This window comes from Thunnus thynnus, chromosome 11 (assembly GCF_963924715.1).
Source record: "Thunnus thynnus chromosome 11, fThuThy2.1, whole genome shotgun sequence".
Classification (NCBI taxonomy): Eukaryota; Metazoa; Chordata; class Actinopteri; order Scombriformes; family Scombridae; genus Thunnus; species Thunnus thynnus.
Genome location: NC_089527.1, coordinates 21,115,732 through 21,137,670, shown reverse-complemented (window position 1 = coordinate 21,137,670; position 21,939 = coordinate 21,115,732). Strand labels below are relative to the sequence as shown.

General features: G+C 37.1%; 1 protein-coding gene across 1 annotated transcript; it reads right to left on the bottom strand.

Moving 5' to 3' along the window:
* Window positions 1-6,305: 6,305 nt before the first annotated feature.
* On the bottom strand, window positions 6,306-21,678 carry LOC137192797 (gap junction alpha-8 protein-like). The gene is given in 8 exon segments (XM_067603740.1): window positions 6,306-7,271; window positions 7,499-7,529; window positions 7,665-7,771; window positions 8,229-8,545; window positions 8,868-8,954; window positions 19,745-19,795; window positions 19,798-19,817; window positions 20,345-21,678. Coding segments are annotated over 8 exon segments (2,046 nt in total). The 5' UTR covers window positions 21,670-21,678; the 3' UTR covers window positions 6,306-7,163.
* Between the last annotated feature and the right edge of the window lie 261 nt (window positions 21,679-21,939).

Here is a 21,939-nt window from a genome sequence, read left to right as displayed (position 1 = left end):
CTGTGCTTTTTTCCTATGAAAAAATGAAAAAATGTTTATTCAAAAGAGAATCTGACCACCCCTTATCTAGGGAGTTGGTTTTGATCTTGTTTGTGTTTTGCTGAATAATCACCAAACAACAGAGGTGAAACATAAACTTCCCAAACCAAACCAGAACTAAAAGGATGATGATTATTAGACATATGTTTATCAGGTGGCCAGAAACACAACTCAAGCAGGATGTTGCCCTAGGCACTAAAGTGATAACACATTTGGGTTGTGTGTGCATGCCAGCTTGTTTTGGAGTTGCTGTGCCCCTAGTGGCAAATAATAAATTAACTCAGTTTAAAAGTATAGAATATGTAGAGAATATGCAGATTCACTGAAAGCTTTGATAGTGGTGATGGAATACTACTATTAGAAGTACAAAGATGTTGTGATGTTTATTTTTGTCATTTAAAATGTCTATCTATCTTTTCTATAAATGAGAGATTTTAGGAATGCATCTTTATAAATTTTGATTAACGTTGCAATAATGTCCAAATGACCAGATGTACAATCCAGCCATTCAAATAGATGATTCAGCTCTCACTTTTCCTTGTGATGTGCATATCTTTAAACAAATACAGAAAAACAATACCTGAAGCATGACCATGTTGTTTTACATACAGTATACCTTCTGAGAGTGTGAATATCCTCAGTTTTGAGATTCCCCATTATTTTTTTATGTTCAGTGTTTTTAAAATGTATTTGCACTTTTAATAGTCAAAAGACACTCTGTGCCTTAATTTTAAAGAACAACAGCATCAGTTTCTTAATAATGGTGTAAATAGCATGAACAAAGTACACTAAAGCCAATAGTGAAATGCATTTTGTCAAATTAAAACTGTTTAGCCTAAAACAAGGGAAAAAACTACAACTGAAGATAGATGAGTACTTGCCACTCACTTCCTGGGTAACTTGCAACCCACTTCTTTAAACCTGCTTAAATATGACACAGACCAGCAGGATGTGGAACAACCACACACAGTGGGTGAAGTGTTGGCATCAAAGGAGGCAAATTATCATCACATTAATATCTGAACAGTGAATTTGACTCTTTGTGTTTGCCTGTATTTAATTTTCATCTTCAGCACCATGGTTGATAAGGTTGTGCATTCATAAAACGCTCTCTTGCCTGGAGTAAATAAAATAAATCCCACACTTCTCTTTCATCATGAGTTTTAGAGTATCTGTGATCAAACTATATCAGATTTCTTCATTTTTCTTGCTGAAACTCTCCTCTTGTTGACAAATCATAACTCATGCCAGACACTGATAAATTATAGTAAAATCCACCTGTGATGATTTGACTCTCAGTGGTAATGGGTGATATTACTGTGTGCTGATAAAATATTCCAATAGACGTACTTTTAAAAAAGTATAATTTTGAATGCAGAACTTATAAAAGACTCATAGGGCTACGACGAACAATTATGTTCATTATCAGTGAGTCTGCCAATTATTTTCTTGATTCATCGATTCATAGTTTTGTCCATAAAATGTCAGGAAATGTCTGACATTTTTGATGAAAATGTTTGTTATAATTGTATAGAGCTCTTGGAGATGACTTCAAATGTCTTCTTTTGTCTAATCATCAGTCCAAAAAGTTATTCCAATTCAGTCAAATTTTTAAAAAATCAATTAAATAATGTGAAAATATTGTGTCATGAAGCGTAATGAGTTTGCCATGACAGAAATTTGTTTAAGTCCCACTCAAAAATGTTTTTCTTCCTGTTACTTCAGTTGGATGTTTGAGCTTCACTGTGTAGACTGCTGTATGAGTTTCACACTAGGAGGTAGGGATGTGCAGAGATCCCAGTATTTGTATTTGTATTTGAATAAAAGTAGAAAGAGGTTTAAAAAGGCCTGTTTTTGTTTTTATGACACTTTTCATTTTAGAAAATTAAAGTGTTACAATAAGTGTTCATGAATAAACTGCCTTACAAGGGAGGTCCCCACATCAGGTCTTGAACTGGAGTCTCCCAGATCATAGACAACTGCGCTGATTGCTGAGCTAAAACTTTGCTCATCACCTCATGCAGAAAGACCTCTTCCTATTTATACACCCATAACACAGAGACAGCACACTGTGTAAGGTGTAGGGAGGAACTTCAAAGGCAATTATTGCTTTGTACTTTTCATTTATTGCCTATTTTTTACAACCTAACTCTGTGGAAAGGAGAAATGGGGAACAACAGGTTATGGAGAGTCCCTTGGGAGTACTTTGCTTGTGTCAGTAGCTCAGCTTTATCTCTGGGGAACATCCCTGACAAATATTTTTTTTAGTATTTGTATGAAACAAATATTAGTATAAACTACTACCCACTATTTCTGCTTTGCCAAATAATGTATTTGTATTCAGGCACACCCCTACTAGGAGGATGTTTTCACATTCATCTGCTGAAAGTGGAAAGTTTTTCTGTGCTCATCAAAAAGTAAAGTTTTGTATCCCTGAGCAGGATTTGCAACATAACAACTAGTTTGGAGCCAATCATGGTCCAGTATGCAACCTACACAATTGTGATGTGGAAACTTGAAGCTTCCAGTGCACAAACACTGAGAATGAACTTTTTTATTGAAGTTGGAGATATCTTGTGTCCAATACTTACACTTGTGAAATGAAAATATTTGCATATTCATAGATTGTTGATTTTTTATGAGAGAGAAGAAGTAGATGTCATTTTAGGAATTTCTGACTAAGAACTTTTTTTTTTTGTGGTAATGGAATACTACCAGTAGAAATACAAAGATGTTGCGATGTTTATTTTTGTCATTTGCAATATCCATCCATCTTTTCTACAAATGAGAGATTTTATGCAGGAATGCATATTTATAAATTTTGATTAATGTTGTAATAATCTCCAAATGACCAGATGTACAATCCAGCCATTCAAATAGATGATTGGTCATACATTTAAACAGACAGAAAGGCTGGATCCAGTAATAAAATACTTTGTACAATACAGTCACCTGGTGGTGATTCAGTGGAAATCCCTTTATCATTGACTCCATTCTTGTAAGAAATCATAAAGGTCCGTTTGCACTGAATGTTTTTAAGACTTTCCATCCTGACTGAGAATGCATTATGATCGTAATTCCAAAGTGGAGTTTGAACGCCTTGTGTTTGCATGGGTTTCCCCTCACAGTGTACAGGCAAGGGCATAATTTATGGGGGGGACATAGGGGCCATGTGCCCTGCACAATGTTATATTAAAAATAAACAGAAGATGCTGCATGCAATAGGACCACGCAGAGACAACTCCCCCTCCCCTCTGCTCTCGAGCTCTCATTCAAATCGATTTAAACAGTCAGCAACTCAGCAGATATGTCCAAACCCCCCAAAATAAAGAAGACAGAGGACATTAGAAATTTTCTTCAAAAAAAAAAAAAAAGCGTGTGAGTGATGTCTTCAGACACAATCTATTTCGTTAGCTAACGATACAAACATCAGGGTTGCCAACTTTGGGTACCTGGCTGGAGTGAGGTTTTGATGCCATTGACTTAACAACGTGTACGTGCACACGCATCTATTCACATGCACAAATTAGAAGTCAGTTCAACCCGTCAGGGTGAACTTGTTATAATTGCATGCAGCTCTTGGAGACGACTTCAAAAGTCTTGTTTTGTCCAATCATCAGTCCAAATAAATTCTTCCAATTCAATCAGTCAATCAATATAAAATAAATATAAAAATATAAAGAAAGAATGTATTTAGAATGATAAAGAAATGTTTATTATTGTATACAGTGTATTATAATATATAGTTATATCTTGTCTTTGGTACATATAAATGACATTTTTTGGTGATTGGTCTCCTTACTTTAATAATAACAGACACATACACATTCATGTGTGTTTAAGTGTATAAATGTTCATTCAATTTCATTCTTGATGAAATCTTTGCTTTATTGTATGTAATAACTGTCTGTGAATATTGACAATACAATACAAAATGTTGGTGACATTCTGATCATTATTTCCAGAGATATATGTGATAAGGTAGACACTGTTCCTTCCTTTAGAAGACCTCAATTTTCACTATTTTCAGTCTTGGGGAGGGTCCAAACATCAACCAAATAAACTAATTTTGCAGCAAGATATGTTCATACAACCATCCATTTCAAAAACTAAACATATTAAAGTTATGAAAAAACATGGTTATGCTTTGTTGTACCTCAGGTAGGGGTATCTCAACTTAACTCAACAACAACTAGGGCCCTTAGTTTCTCTACTATTTATATTTTTTATATTTGTAATTAATTTAGATTACTTTGTAGATATCTGTTTTCCCCTTGACATTTTCTGTCGCTCAGTGAAAAAAAATCCACATTAAATCCTCTTTGGTTAAATGTATTTAAAGAATAAAATGTGACAAATTCCACTGTATATCTGTATACATATACAGTGCATTCAGAAATTATTCAGACCCCTTCACTTTTTTCACATTTTGTTATATTGCAGCCTTATGCTAAAATAATTTAAATTAATTTTTTCCCTCATCAGTCTACAGTCAATACCCCATAATGACAAAACAAAAGCATCAAAAGCATGTTTTTTTTTTTTGCAAATTAATTAAAAAGGAAAAAACTGAAAAATCACACTGACATAAGTATTCAGACCCCTTGCTATGGCACTTGAAATTTAGCTCAGGTGCCTTCAATTTCTCTTGATCATCTTTAAGATGTTTCTACACCTTGATTGGAGTCCACCTGTGGTAAATTCAATTCATTGAACATGATTCGGAAAGGAACTCACTTGTCTATATAAAGGTGTTACAGCTGACAATGCATATCCGAGCAAAAACCAAGCCATGAGGTGGAAGAACTGCCTGCAGGGCTCAGAGACAGGATTCTGCTGCATTGAAGGTTCCCAAGAGCACAGTGGCCTCCATTATTCTTAGATGGAAGAAGTTTGGAACAACCAGGACTCTTCCTAGAGCTGGCCACCCAGCCAAACCAAGCAATCGGGGGAGGAGGTTCTTGGTAAGAGAGGTGACCAAGAACCCGATGGTCACTCTGGTTGAGCTCTAGAGATCCTGTGTGCAGATGAGAGAAACTTCCAGAAGGACAGCCATCACTGCAACACTCCACCAATCTGCTTTTTGGCAGAGTGGCCAGATGGAAGCCTCTCCCCAGTCAATGACACAGGAAAGCCCACTTGGAGTTTGCAAAAAAGTTCCTAAAGGACTCTCAGACTATGGGAAACAAGATTCTCTGGTCTGATGAAACCAAGATTGAACTGTTTGGCCTCAATTCTAAGTGTCATGTCTGGAGGAAACCAGGCACCGCTCATCGCCTGTCCAATACCATCCCAACAGTGAAGTATGGTGGTGGCAGAATCATGCTCTGGGGGTGTTTTTCAGTGGTAGAGGAGGGGAAGCTGAATGGAGCAAAGTACATAGATATCCTTAATGAAAACCTGGTCCAGAGCCCTCAAGACCTCAGACTGGGCTGAAGGTTAACCTTCCGACAGGACAATGACCCTAAGCACACTGTCAAGACAACGCAGGAGTGAGATCTCAATACTTCTTCCACCACTGGCTCCAGTCCACATGCATGACAAGTATACACAGTAACTGAAATGTGTGTGTATATACACATTGCCGTTCATTCAATTATTAATTTTAATCTAATAATAAACTAATATTATCAGTGTGGTGCGACTCGTGCAGAACAAAGATCCATCTGACAAAAATCAGATGGTGGTGATTTATTTATCATTATGATTCACTAAGTGAATTTTAGTGTACATATGTATGTATCAGCAAAATGTATTTAAATTATGAAAAATAAAAGTACTTAATGGTCCCAGTTAGTGTTATATTATATTATTAAATTATTTTTTTCTGATGCATTAACATGTAAGAAGTCTTTCAAAACTACAGCTGGTCAAAACTGAGCCAATTTAAACAATTATTCTGTTGGGATTTTTTTAATTGAAATATGAATCTGCAAAATAACAAGTAGCTTTAGCTGTCAGATAAATGTCATAGACTAAAAAAGTGCAGTGTTCTCTGCTAAAATAGCAGCAGACTGGAAGTATAAAGTAGCATAAAATTGAAGTACAAGAACCTCATAATTTTCATTAAAGTACACTATTGTCCTACACAAGTTCAGCAGCTTCAAGAACCTTTGAAATTGTATTATTTCAGTGTGTTTTAGCATTAAAGTTATAGCTTTATGAATCATAATGAATTTATTTTTGTTTTTGTGTGTTTGCTTTGCAAAGAAACACTGACACAACACTTCTTGACCACGTGTGACTTTTTTATTGTGTTGGTTCACATTCCAAAAGAAGATACTGCCACACATCTATCAGACTACAAGTTAATAAAAAGGATTTTTTTCTTTTCTTTCTTTCCAAAGATTAATTATGTCTTCTTATAAACATACAGGCAATGCAACAGTTCTCAAAATACAAAAAATCATACATTTCCAGTCATATCGCTTTATAGATGTACACAAGGACCAGAATCGTACTTCGATTGTAACGCTGTTAAATGCTTTCATGTGTTCAGCAATTTGGTGATTCATTGAAGGCTCTCTTTGATTCAGGTTCCACAGCATTGGATTATGGGAGGCGAAAGGATGGCTGGGGGTCACAAAGGGTTCAAAGCTACCTTCTCTCTCAGAGTTTCTTTAGAGCCATTTGATCATACCCCCAAAACAAACACAGTGAGATGTGTGTGTGTCTGTGCAAACAAAGGAACACTTGACGGATGTTTGTATCTGTACTTTTTGTACTTTTATCTTTGTAACTTTTAGAGAGGTTTGTGTTCTTTTGTTTCTGACATGGTGTTAGGAGTGTGGTGCTTGGACACTGACTATGGCAACTCCCTCCCTTGGATTCTTTATCTAATAGATTTGAAACCCTGTTTAATCAATTATCTAATGACAACTGCATACCTGGTCTAGGTTGATAATATATGTTGTTTGCCTCATGTCTTTGTCCACTTTGACTCTGATGAAGACACAGTAGTGTCGAAATGTTAGTCTGTTTGCACAATTTAAGTTTGTGAATTAATCTGCGTGCTCCAGTCACTTTTGTTCTCTGGAAGTTTGCTGTCTTTGAACTGAGAAGCACCTGATTCAGCTTGGTTTTGCTGGAGGAAGGGAGGAGAACCCTGTTTCAACTGTTCATATTTAATTAAAGTGAGCACTGGGTTTGTTACTGAAAAGCTGATTATTGCTGTGTCGTTGCCTGACATCAGTTTCCAGGCAGTTTACATATATATCTTCTGTTTGCTCATGCTGTTGGAAAAAAAAGGTAAAGAGCAGAAATCAAAAATTGAACTCTAGGCTTACAGTTACTGCAGTCAGTTCACTTTGATCTCGGTCTCTTTGCAAAACAGATTTTGTCTTTACTTTCTTTGGTTGTTACTTGAACTCAAAGCGAACCAACTCCATTCCTTATATTTCTACAGATTGTATATTAGGTGAATCTTCTCAAATAACAAAATGATAATTATTTTGCTTACCATGTTTGCGTGTGGAGATTGAATGCTATGTCTGTAAAAGAGACTGACATTAGAGCTAGAATCCAAAATTTACAGGTTTGAAATGTTGATTTTAGTATCTTGTTTATATTTTAGCAGTTGAGAATAAAAGTGTGTTATAGAATGACTTGAAGTATATGTAACTTACTGTGCATACTGTTTGCAGACTCTTTTCAGAAGGATCAAAGAAAATATTAACACCAGGCAACAAACACAAGGAACAATAGTTGCCACAGCAATAACCGGCAGCTCGTTCTGATTTTCAGCTTTGTCTAGGAAGAAACAAAATGCACAATTAAACTCACAACAAGCCCAATATGTAGTTAAATTAAGCTCACAGTCATGGAAAAACAGTTTCATTTGTGTGTGTAAGATCAATGTTTCACAAAGGAAGGAAAGGAGCTGCTCTCATTTCCTGTGGTCTCTCAAAACAGCCCAAGCATAATGTTGCCATTATGTCATTATAATACAATATCCAAGCTAAAAACATGACAAGCTATTTATTACAACAAAGTGATGAGGAGATTCTTCTGTGGAGTTTTGGTAAGCAGTGTAATAAATCTACAATTAGAGACTATTTACTATGAAGTTAATAACAGTGCAGCCATTGCTGTCCAACTTTTTGTGTTTGTGTCTTGAGGACAGATGGGTGAGTGTGTTTGAGCTTTTTAGTGTGGGATTGTGTTTCCTGTAATTTAGGTCTGATTAACACACCTGTCACATTTGTAACTATCAGCTCCCATGTATGTTCCCAGGGTGCATGGAGGGTTGTGACCTCACAGGTATAGTTCCCTGCATGAGACATCTGGACTTGGTCCATGACGAGTGCGTACTGTTCGCTCTCTGACAAAGACATGTTTATGTTCAGGCGGACAGCTTCTTCATTGACATGTAAGGGTGTCTTCGGCCTGAAGCTGTACAAGTTAACCCCATTCATTTTCCATGTCAGCTGCTCGAACGTGCTGAGAGACACGTTACAGCGCAGGACCACTTTGCTGCCCACCAACTGTGAGATGGTTACGTATCCTTCTGAGAGGGAAACAGACATTTCATATGGTGAATTTGATTTTCAATGTTACCATGTTGTCAGAATTCTGTTACATAACAGTTAAAGGAAATGTTTGCACAAAATGCTTATTCGCTGTCTTGCCAGAGTAAGATTAGAGGATCAATACCACTTTCATGTCTGCCCATTCAGTTTGAAGCCTTAGCATATAGACGGGGGAAACAGTTTCGAAATCTACCTACAAGCACTTCTAAAATTCACTAATTAGCTTGTTATATCTTATTTGTTTAATCTGTACAAAAACTTAAGCAGAGTGGTGTCATAGATGTTGTAAATGAATTTTACCTGCAGGTGAGAAAATCCAGAACATGCAACATATCAGAGAAAAGGTCCAGTTGATGGCCAAATATCTAGAAAAATCCTCCATTCCACCTTGAAACAAAGACAATTTTGTTTTGAACATCATATTTACTGTATATGTGGTCAACTCAGGAAATAGGGTTTGAATGTAATTGGTATTTTGCCCAAACATTGTATTTTTCTTTAAACTTCACTTACTAACAAATAAAGTTACAAACTGACAAAATGAAAAAAATAACACAATACATGTCAAAAGATCTGAATTAAACAATAATGTGACTGTAAAATTATAAATAAAACTGCCATTAAGAAAAAAGCAAAGGATGTTATTACGTGGTCAAAATTCAGCCTTGTTGACATCAGTGGTTACTAGTTAATGCAGTGAAGAATCAGTAACTATGGAAAGTTCTTGTCAGTTTCATACAACCTTAAGAGACCTCTTACGTGCTGCTCCATTCTTGCATAGAGTGTAATGAGCTTTCCATGACAACGACTCATCCCACAGAAAAATGCTTTTCTTCCCGTTACTTCAGTTGGATGTTTGAGCTTCACTGTGTAGGCTGCTGTATGAGTTTGACACTAGAGGGCTGTTTTCACATTCATCTTCTGAGGAGGGAAAGTTTTTTCTTTGCTCATCAAAAAGTAAAGGCATGTACCCAAGAACAAGATTTACATAACAACTAGTTTGGAGCCAATCATGGTCCAGTATGTCCAGATTAGTTGTCCCTCTAGGGCAATGATTCACATATTCTGTTTAAAGTTTAATGTTTATTCAAAAGAGAATCAAGGCACTAAAGTGATAATACATTTGGGTTGTGTGTGCATTAGACATTAATTGGTACTTTGCCCAAATATTGTTATACTTTTATTTAAACTTTACTTACTAACCAATAAAACCTAAGCGAAATTAAAAAACTGCTTCTCAAGAGTGTTCTGGCCAATATAAGAGGCAATAACTATACGTTACAAACTGACAAAATGAAAAAAATAACAATACATGTCAAAAGATCTGAATTAGACAATAATGTGACTGTAAAATTATAAATAAAACTGCCATTAAGAATCATATAAAACATCCTTTCCAAACACAGATACAGTGCGATAAATTTAGTAACTACATTTACTTACCGGTGGTGAGTAGGATTTTACAGCAGTAATGATGATTAAAACTCACATCTACAGTTTATGACACTGTAGCTGCATGCATGTGAAATGTTAAGTTCAAGCCTGGCCTGGTCCAACACACACCAGAAGTGGTTTCCACACAGGAAACAAATGTTTGTATGACACTGGTGGTCTGTGGACATTTAAGTTACGTGCTTTGTTTTCTTTGAGGTGACAGACCATGCTGTGTCTTTACTCAGACATTTATTGCAGACAATGTATTGCAAAATGTGAATGAACCCTAAGTTGTACTGTTCTATATGCAGTAACAACAATAATAATAATAAAGTTTATTTATATCACACTTTTCATAACATAAAATGCAGCTCAAAGTGCTTTACAAAAAATGTATTAAAAACAAACATAAACAGATATTTAAAAATAGGAAACATTAAAACAACCAAGAAAAAACAAAAAAAAGAAACAAAAAAACAATAAAAAATAAAAAACTAAGAAGATAAAAAGAGGTAAGAAGAAAGAAAGAGGTAAAATCATCAGGATATAAAGATAATACAGGTAGTAAAAACAGCTGATAACAGTAAAAAGCAAACAAAAGGTGCATAGCTTCAAAAAGCTGCCTCACCATACTTTTTGTATTTTACTGCACATTTAACCAGCCAGCCTTAAGCAACCTAAGCGAACAGTTTGGGACATACTCTGACAAGCAATCTGAAAGATATGAAGGTACTAGACCTTTTTGGGCTTTAAAAACAATTAAAAGAATTTTAAAATCTATCCTCAACATTATAGGTAGCCAGTGCAATGACGCTAATACTGTTGTAATATGTTCCCTTTTCTTAGTTTTGGTTAAAATTCTTGCTGCTGAGTTTTGAAGTTATCCTGAAGTTATGAGTTGCAGCCAATGTTTTGTCAATGTTTTACTTGGTAAACCAGTATAAAGTGCATTACAATAATCTAAGAGTGAAAAACAAAGGCATGAGTCAGTTTCTTAGCATCTTCCAATGTAAGGTAGGGCCCACTCTTGCAATGTTTCTTAAATTATAAAAAACTATCTTTGAAACATTGTGGATGTTACTTTTAAAATTCAAATCAGAGTTGAGGATAACACCCAAATTTTTTACTTTTGGCTTAATCTGTAGAGCCAGATTTCCAAGCCTGCTTGAAAGTTCTTCTCGCTGTGCATCTGTGCCAATTATAAGAACTTCTGTTTTGTCTTCATTTAATTTAAGGAAGTTACCACTCATCCACTGTACAATGCTAGAGAGGCAATCGATCAAGGGAATTAGGGCCTCCTTATCATCTGGCACTACAGATAAATATAACTGGGTGTCATCTGCATAACAATGAAGATTTACACCATGGTTGCGAACAATTTCTGCAATCAGAAGCAATTCCTATTGGAGAAAAAGAACAGTAGTGAACCAAGAATTGAACCCAGAGGAACACCAAAGAGAGAATCACGCTTGTCTGACACATGTTCACCAAGGCTGACAAAATAGCTTCTGCCAGTGAGGTAAGTGTTAAACAAGTTCAGCGTGGCTCCAGAGAATCCAATCTCCAATCTCTCAGGGGGTCTCAGAGAGTCTCCAACTCTCTGAGACCCCCTGAGTGTGAGAGACCTTAGATCACATTACATGTTTTTATTTTCTTTTGAAATGTTTGAAAATGCATCATTACCACAAAAAATATGAACCTGCAAAAATATAATGTATATTAAACCGATCGTGTATCTTCATTTTGGCAGACATTGTGCACCCTGAAAATAAAAATTGCAAACTGGCTTTTGCAATTGAATTTCAGTTGTGTCATAAATGTTAGTGTGTATCAAATGAAAATGAAATGGAAATATTCATTTGCACAATAGCAGCATTCTCACATTCTCTGTTCTCAAAACATTTCTAGTGTGTCAGCTGCATCTGACACACAAGGAAAATACTGTCCATCAAGTCCTCTTACACAGAAGCGTCATAAGAGATTGAGCTAGTTAATGAATGTGAGTATTCTTTGTACCAGCTTCTCTGCAGGTCGAGTTTGTCCAAATGACAAAGATGTCCGCTAAATATCCTAAATCTAAAATGCCCATGCGCTTCTCTTTGAAGAAAAACTTCACTGCATTTAAAACTCTACATTTTAATTATTGAACTGTCAATAATTAGCAGTATGTGTGTGTGAAAAAAGCACAGGATGTTATGATGTGGTCAAAATTCAGCTTTGTTAAGTGGTTACTGGTTAATGCAGTGAAGAATGAAGAAGTAACTATGGAAAGTTCTTGTCAGTTTCATACACCCTTAAGAGGCCTCTTACATGCTGCTCCATTCCTGCATAGAGCATACTGAGCTTGCCATGACAGCGACTCGTCCCACACAAAAATGCTTTTCCTTCTGTTACTTCAGTTGGCTCTTTGTTTGAGCTTCACTGTGTAGACTGCTGTATGAATTTGACACTAGAAGGCTGTTTTCACATTCATCCTCTCAAGAAGGAAAGTTTCTCTGTGCTTATCAAAAAGTAAAGGCATGTACCCATGAACAGGATTTACATCATAACAACTAGTTTGGAGCCAATCATGGTCCTGTATGCAACTTATGTGGAAACTTGAAGCCTCCAGTGCACAAATATTGAGAATGGACTTTTCAGTGAAATAGGAGACATCTGGTGTCCAACAATTAAACTTGTGAAATGAAATATTTACATATTTGATTTTTAATCAGGGAGAAGGAGTATATGTCATTTTAAGAACTTCTGACTACATATCAGACACAAATTATTATTCAAAGCAGAGTATTTTTATATGTCTAAAACCATGTCTGGAAGGCATATTTTACCTTCAAGGTACCAGTATGTGGTTGGTCTTCTGTTCTGCTGTGCCCCTAGTGGCAAATAATAAATTAATTCAGTTTAAAAGGATAGAATATGTGTGGAGGGCAGATTCACTGAAAGCTTTGATAGTGGTGATGGAATACTACTAGTAGAAATACAGAGATGTTGTGATGTTTATTTTTGTCATTTACAATATCCATCCATCTTTTCTATAAATGATTCCTATTTTAAAAAGATTTTAAAATAGGAATGCATCTTTATAAATTTTGATTAATGTTGCAATAATGTCCAAATGACCAGATGTACAATCCAGCCAGATGATTCAGCTCTCACTTTCCTTGTGATGTGCATATCTTTAAACAGACAGAAGGACTGAATCCAGTAATAAAATACCTTGTACAATACTGCCACCTGATGGTGATTCAACAGAAATCCTCACAACCCTTTATTGTTGACTCCATTAAATTCATTTTGCTGGAAATCATAAAGGTCCGTTTGCATTGAATGTTTTTAAGACTTTCCATCCTGACTGATACATTATTATCGTAATTCCAAAGTGGAGTTTGCTCTCCTTGTGTTTGCATGGGTTTCCCCTCACAGTGCAAAGGCAGGGGCGTAATTTACGGGTGGGGGGGTATAGGCGCCATGTCCCCTGCACTTTTTCAGAAGGCAGTATTGGATCCCTTCACTTTTTACAGTCTGAAAACTAACGTTATATTAAAAATAAACAGAAGAACCTGGGAACTGGGATGAGCAAAGGCATACTTTCTTCATGTTATATTTGTAATGTGTTGTTGCAATCCTCATGAATTATGTGTATTTGCTGCATTATCATGATTAGGGATGGGTATCGTTAGGATTTTATCAGTGCTACTATTGTCGATACCCCTTATTGGTCCAGTATTAGCCTAACCAGCACGCTGTGGTTGTATAAAACATACTGGTGGTGGATGGGACACTGCAGGCAAAGCAGTTGAAAATATCGCATTTCCACATATTGCTTCTTGAACAGGTGGTTTGATAAAGTACCTATAGTCTTTTTACTTGCAAAGGTTTCATTGTGAGCATAGTTGTCGTTGACGTTATCTTTCACTTCACCTGGTTCACTCATACCTGTCAACACTGGGCTTTGAAAATAAGGGAGATTTTCCAGGACCCCACCTGACTGTAATTTTTACATTATGAAAAGGGTTTCCTCACTTGGCTCCAGAGACCTAATCACCAGATGCCTTTACTGCCTGCTCTGCTGTAATCAAATGGACGGTTGATGTGTTCCTTGTGGATTCTTGGGCGCGCTTGACCTAGCATGGTTAACATCATTTTTCCCTCCATAACCAACACTAAATTCCAGTTACTGAGGTCAACAACCTTTTAACAGCTTAAGAAAACATCATGTTAATAGAGTTGTTGTGTAGTGTTAGTGCCTGTATTAAAAGATCTGTAAGTCCTTTTATAGCAGGTTTCAATTTTGTGCTTTGACTTTTGTTAGTGCAGATGCTCTTTAGTTTACATTTGGATAACAGATTGTGCCTTTCAAAATATTTGCCAGAACAGTAATCCATCTAGATACAGGTGAAAGTTCCTTATCAGTTTTCTTGCTTTGAATGTGTTCATGTCTCTCCATCACCTGACGCCTGACACCTCTATGTGTTTCTCTTTCCTTCTTAAACTTTTCCTTTCAATCTTCTTAATTATGGTGTAATTAGCATGAACAAAGTACACTAAAGCCAGCATAAAATGCATTTTGTTAAATTAAAACTATTTAGCCTTAAACAGGGGGAAAAACTACAACTGAAGATAGATGAGTACTTGCCACTCACTTCTTGGGTGACTTGCAACCCACTTCTTTAAACCTGCTTAAATCTGACCAGCAGGGATGTGGGGCGATCACACACAGTGGGTGAAGTGTTGGCATCAAAGAAGGCAAATTATCATCACATTAATATCTGAACAGTGAATTTGATTCTTTGTGTTTGCCTGTATTTAATTTTTATCTTCAGCACCATGGTTGATAAGGTTGTGCATTCATAAAACGTTCTCTTGACTGGAGTAAATAAAATAAATCCACACTTCTCTTTCCTCACAGGTTTTTACCCAGGTTAGTCTACTTTATAAGAAACGGAGACCACTATCCTAACTGATACCTTGAATAACATGAGCTCTGAATATTTCAACCTATTTGAAATGGTGTGATGGTGGAACAAAGATGTTACTCAAAACAAACAGGCCAGGTCTGTCTAAAAAAGATTCTGTCAATAAAAAACAAAATACCAAATGAATATGAAGTATGACTATTGTTCTGTCTGTTTCTTTTACTATTTATTTTAGAGTAGCTGTCATCAAACTTTATCAGATTTCTTCATTTTTCTTGCTGAAATTCTTGTTGATAAATCATAATTCATGTCAGATGCTGATAAATTATAGTAAAATCTACCTGTGATCATTTGACACTCATTGGCAATGGGTGACATTACTGAGTGCTGATAAAATATTTAAATAAATGTACTTTTAAATAAGTACAATTTTGAATGCAGAACTTATAAAGGACTCATAGGGCTACAACTAATAATTATTTCATTATCAGTGAATCTGATGATTATTTTCTTGATTCATCAGTTAATAGTTTTGTCTAAAAAATGTCCATTATGACAAAAAAAAGACTTCAAATGTCTTCTTTTGTCCAATCACAGTCCAAAAAATTCTTCCAATTCAGTCCATCAAAATTAAAAAGCAATCAATTAAATCATGAAAATATTGTGTCATGCAGCCTGTTGGCTATATCATATGTTATGTTCAACGATAACATAAAATATAAAGAAAGAATGTATTTAGAATGATAAAGAAATGTTTATTTTTATTTACAGTATATTATAATAGATATTTATTTCTTGATTTTTGGCTTAATCTATGGTTTGTGTCTTTCTCCTAACATATTTACACCAAAAGGCCACCATTGTATTTTTGTCTGTTTGATGTGCTGGCTGCACTGGTTACCTGTTAGGGGCTGGTGACATCAGAGGGGAGTTGAATAGTCAATACTACTTTTATGATACGTATCTTTGATACATATAAATGACATTTTTTGGTGATTGGTCTTCTTACTTTAATAATGACAGACACATATATACATACCTTTTGGATTTTTAATTTTCTATTCAGTTTCTGCCCATACGTCATGTGTGTTTAAGTGTATAAATTTCAAAGATGGACAAAGGTCTTGATGAAATCTTTGCTTTATTGTATGTAATAACTGTCTGTGAACATCCAGCCCAAATTCCTTGACATTCTGATCATTATTTCCAGAGATATATGTGATAAGGCAGACGCTGTTCCTTCCTTTATAAGACCTAAGTTTTCACTATTTTCAGTCTTGGGGAGGGTCCAAACATCAACCAAATAAACTAATTTTGCAGCAAGATATTTTTATGCAAACATCCATTTCAAAAACTAAACATATTAAAGTTATGAAAAAAACATGGTTGTGCTTTGTTGTACCTCGGGTAGGGGTATCTCAACTTTTAGGGCCCTTACTTCCTCTACTATTTATATTTTTTATATTTGAAATTATTCTAGATCTTTTTGTAAATATCTGTTTTCCCCTTGACATTTTCTGTTGATCAGCGTAAAAAAAATCCACATTAAATCCTCTTTTCAATGTTTTCAATAAATAGAACATGACAAATTCCAAGAGTGGTGAATACTTTTTACAGGTACTGTATATCTGTATACATATATACAGTATATATATAATAAATATAACACCGAGTGGGACATTTTGCACTATTTTACTTTACATTTTACTTTTACTTTAAGTAAATTTTAGAACTAATACTTTTATACATTTAATCAAGAAATATTTTAATGCAGGACTTTTGCTTGTAACTTTTATGCTGTGGTATTGCTACTTTTACTAGAAAGAAGAATTTAGTGGCATCTGGCAGAACAGACTTGGCAGAAAATAGAATATAATATTCATAAGTATGTTTGAATTAGTGTATAATCACCTCAAAATAAGAATCATTGTGTTTTTGCTTCCATAGAATGAGCCCTTTATATCTACATAGGGAGCGGGTCCTCTTCCACGGAGCCCACCATGTACAGTAGCCCAGAACGGACAAACCAAACACCAGCTCTATAGAGGGCCTTTCATGTTATTTGTGAGTTTCGTGGCCACCAGAGGTTCTCCTCCATGCTTGGAAAGGGAGGGGGAGGGGAGGGGTATTGAGTTGATTGCAATCTGCAACCCTGCCATTAGATGGCACTAAATCCTACACACTGGTCCTTTAAGTAAAAGATCTAAATACTTCTTTCACCCCTGGCTCTAGTCCACATGCATGACAAGGATACACAGATGGATGTTTCCAAAGTAAATGAAATGTATATACATATTGCTATTCACTAAATTATTCATTTTAATCTAAACTTATATTATCAGTGTGGTGCGACTCATGCAGAACAAAGACCCTAAAAATCATATGGTAGTGATTAATTTATCATCATCGTCACTGAGTAAATTTTACATATGATCAGCAAAATGTATTTAAAGTATCAAAAATGAAAGTACTTACTGTGCTTAATAGTCCCAGTTAGTGTTACTTTATTATATAGTTTATTATTGAATTATTATTTCTAATGCATTAACATGTAAGAAGCCTTTCAAAACTACAGTTGGTCAAAACTGAGCTAATTTAACAATTTTACATACTGTTGGGTTTTTTCCTTCACAATAATTTAAAATATGAATCTGCAAAATAACATGTAGTTATAGCTGTCAAATAAATATTGTAGACTAAAAAAGTGCAGTGTTATCTGCTAAAATATAGTAGATTGGAAGGATAAAGTAGTATAAAATTGAAGTACAAAAACTTCATAATTGTAATTACAGTACACCGTTGTCCTACCACAGGTTCAGCAACTTCAAGAATCTTTAAAAAACAGTGTGTTTTAGCATTAAATTTATAGCTTTATGAATCATAATGAATTTATTTTTGTTTTTGTGTGTGTGCTTTGCAGAGAAACACTGACACAACACTTCTTGACCACGTGTGACTTTTTATTGCGTTGGTTCACATTCCAAAAGAAGATACTGCCACACATCTATCAGCAAAGAAGACTACAAGTTAGTAAAAAGGATTTTTTTTCTTTTCTTTCTTTCCAAAGATTAATTATGTCTTCTTACAAACATACAGGCAATGCAACAGTTCTCAAAATACAAAAAATCATACATTTCCAGTCATATCGCTTTATAGATGTACACAAGGACCAGAATCGTGCTTCGATTGTAACGCTGTTAAATGCTTTCATGTGTTCAGCAATTTGGTGATTCATTGAAGGCTCTCTTTGATTCAGGTTCCACAGCATTGGATTATGGGAGGCGAAAGGATGGCTGGGGGTCACAAAGGGTTCAAAGCTGCCTTCTCTCTCAGAGTTTCTCTAGAGCCATTTGATCATACCCCCAAAACCAACACTGTGAGGTGTGTGTGTGTGTCTGTGCAAACGAAGGCACATGTGTGAGTATGAATCTGCACTGTGTCATTCTGATCATGTCTGTAAACATGCAACTCTGATCATGTTAATACTTTGAATAATTTGTATTTCACCATCTGAGCTGCATAAAAGAGACATGTTTTTCTGTCTGTATGTGGGTGTGGGGGAGTTTGTGTGTGTGTGTGTGTGTGTGGGTGTGTGTGTGTTGAGGGGTTTCAAACAGAAATGTGACTCAAATTTCATCTAAATTTAAAGGAAAAAAGCAAATAAACATAAAGTTCACATAGGTCCCATAGCAATATAAGCACTTGCTACAATCTTACAACATTTGAGAATTTACATTTACAGGTAAGGCACAAGAAATCATACAGTGGCAGCTGTTTGAATAAACAAAACCAGAGAATGTGAGAGAAGGAATTGTTATAAGGCATACTTTTTTACGCACTTTGTATTATAATACTTGATAATGATTTGCAAAGAAGTTATTTCTCTTCTCAAATAGGTACCGCAGCCTTGAAATTTTCTGTCTTTATGAGATTTGGTTTGTTAGATTTAATCAATTGAATATCTTGTAATCACAATTAAAACTTGTGTGATTCCTCTAGACAGTGAAGTAACTAAAAACAGTTCTGCACATTATGTACATTATTAGACATGGGATAGGGCGTTATGTACAGCGGGACTTGCCCCTAGTTGTTTGTTTCTCTCTGAATTTGTAAGCATGTCATGAGTATTGTGTTTTCTGCAGGGTAAGGACCACTATGGTCAAATAAAATCAAGTAGAGAGATTTTTTTTCACAGCCAGGTCAAGGATGCTTGTTTTCATTGATGAGTGCGGTTTCTTTTATTGTCTCGGCTCCAACAATACTTTGTGCTGATGGTGCATGATCTTTATCGCCCGGACGCCTGTTTGTACAGCGCGAAAAGAGAGGATTTGGCCTGAGGTCGCTACTATAGTTCATTCTCTGATAGGGCAAAATGAGCCCTGCTCTCTTCCATGGACAAATGATATCACAGTACAGTACACAGTTCTACTAAAAGGCTACAAAACATAAGCAAATCTAAAATGAAGAGGTGCAGAGTCACATTGAAAAAGACATTCAACATGTGGTCTTTTTTTTTTTTTTTTTTTTTAAGGTTTTTCCTCACTACTCAGCTCTGGCTGTGCTACCTTGTATATAAACATGAAAAGGAGAGAAATGCTCTCAAATTGATGCACATCTCTCTTCACTTGAAAGAATCCTGTGTAAATGGATGCATAGATGAGGTGTTATGAGGGTTAAAGGCCTTGCACAGAGTCTAAACCTCTGAATGTGCAAAAAGGTATGCTCTTCTTGACCTGAAAATGGACTTTTCTTCTTCTCAAAGAGCTGTATACCTGTATATGTACCGGCACTTATTTGTGTGATTTGTCTGTGCGAGAGCCCTCTCACCCACGCCGCTTGCAGCCACATGCTGCATTCGCAGTATGTCGCCGTCTGAATGGGAATTAAAGTCAGTGCCTAACTACAGCGAAATTACTGATTTGCAGACACACAAGTATATTATAACTCTCTTTCCCTTATCAACTCAAACCCCATGTAAAAATGTGTAATCCTCCATTGTATATGATTAAAACTCTTTCAATAAAAAAAGATGTTTCTAAAAATTGAACATGGATTTTCATCAAGTAAAAACATTTCCCCCCTGTGTCCTAGCAAATGTGTCCTTTCCACATTTTTTAAATATAAGAACACACTTAATAAAAAAACTATTCCTCCCGTCTTTTACCTCTACTTTTTATGATATTTCATTTTTATCACAAACACTCAGATTTTTTTTGTTGCTGGGTAGAATTCTTGCTTGTGTCTTTGTGGGCTTTTTTTTAATCTATCCCTGTTGATTTTGTTTTTCCTCCATTTGGTTTTCGACCTGCCTGTTCAAGAGTGTGCGCTGAGTTAGGTGTGTGTGTGCTTTCTTACGTTTGATATTTTGTGTGTGCAGGTGTACATGTGCTCTCTCTCTCACAGGTTCATACGGTGAGATCGTCTGACCTGGCCCTGCTGCTGGCTTTGCTCAGTCGGCTCAGCGGTCTGGTGTCTTCTATCGTATCCATGGCCTCTATCACTGCCTCAGCTGGAGTTACCCCCTCCCCGTTCACTGCCTCCTCATCCACAACCTCCACATCCTCATCCACAACCTCCTCCACCCTCTCTGCTTCCACCTCAGCCACCTGCACCTTCTCGGGCTCCTTCTCGGGCTCCCTCTCGGGCTCCCTCTCGGGCTCCCTCTCGGGCTCCTTCTCGGGCTCCTTCTCAGGCTCCTCCTCATGTAATGTCACCGACCCTCTCCCAGTGGTCTGGGCGTAGGAGGGCAGAGTCTCGTCATACACCTTAGAGATGTCCTCCATTGGCAGCACCTCCTCCGCCTTCTCCTCCAGCGCCTGGAAGGGCGGGGCCCCTCTGCCAGCCTCCATGCCCACCTCAGCCAGCGGGTAGAGGTGAGTTACAGGGGGAGCTTTCTCCTCCTCTAGCAGCCTGTAACCTTTAGCTCTCTGCAGGGAGGGCATGGCCAGGGGGGGCAGGCTCTTCACTTGGGGCGGCAGGGGGGCCGACGCCTCAGTTTGGGCTGGGGCTGGGGCAGGCTTGCGAAAGACAAAGCGAATCTTCTTCAGGCCCAGATGACTGATCTCCACAAAGTTGAGGAAGAGTGAGACACAGGCCACAGCCAACATGAAGATGATGAAGACGGTCTTCTCCGTTGGGCGGGACACAAAGCAGTCCACCGTGTTGGGGCAGGGCCAGCGGCTGCATTTGTACAGTGGCAGGATGCGGAAGCCATACAAGAAGTACTGGCCCACCACGAAACCCACCTCAAACAGTGTCTTGAAGATGATGTGGCAGATGTAGGTCCTCAGCAGGGTGCCCTCCAGCCGGAACTTCTTGCTTCCTTTTGTGCTGGTCTCCTTTGTGGTGCGGACACTGCCCTGGTCAGGTGCCAGAGGGAGTCGCTCCTCGCTCAGCTCCTGCTGCCGACTAAGTTCTGCTTCCTCACGCTCCTTGCGTTTCTCCTCCATGTGCACATGATGCACGGCATGACCCACGTACACCAGAGACGGTGTGGACACAAAGATGATCTGCAGCACCCACAGACGGATGTGGGAGATAGGGAAGGCCTCATCGTAGCACACGTTCTCACATCCAGGTTGCTGTGTGTTACAGACATAGTCAGACTGCTCATCGCCCCACACGAATTCTGCCGCCGTGCCCAGAATGAGGATACGGAAGATGAAGAGCACCGTGAGCCACACCCGGCCGATCACCGTAGAGTGCTCGTTAACTTCCTCTAAAATATTACCCAGAAAGCTCCAGTCACCCATGATCGGTCCGTAGCACTGCAGAATGAAGGGTGGGGTAGGGAGGGATACAGAGGGTGCAGACAGACAGGGAGGGTGGGGTAGACAGGACAGACAGGGGGAGGGGAATAGAGAGTGCCAAAAGTAAGAAATGCAGAAGAGGAAAACTGTAACAAAACTGGAAAAATCAAACCTAAGCCATAATTTCATGCTACCACACTTATTTCTGTTAGAAAGCCCTAAAGAACTTGAAACTTCCAAAAAGTTGAAAGCATTCTGTTTCCATTACATTTA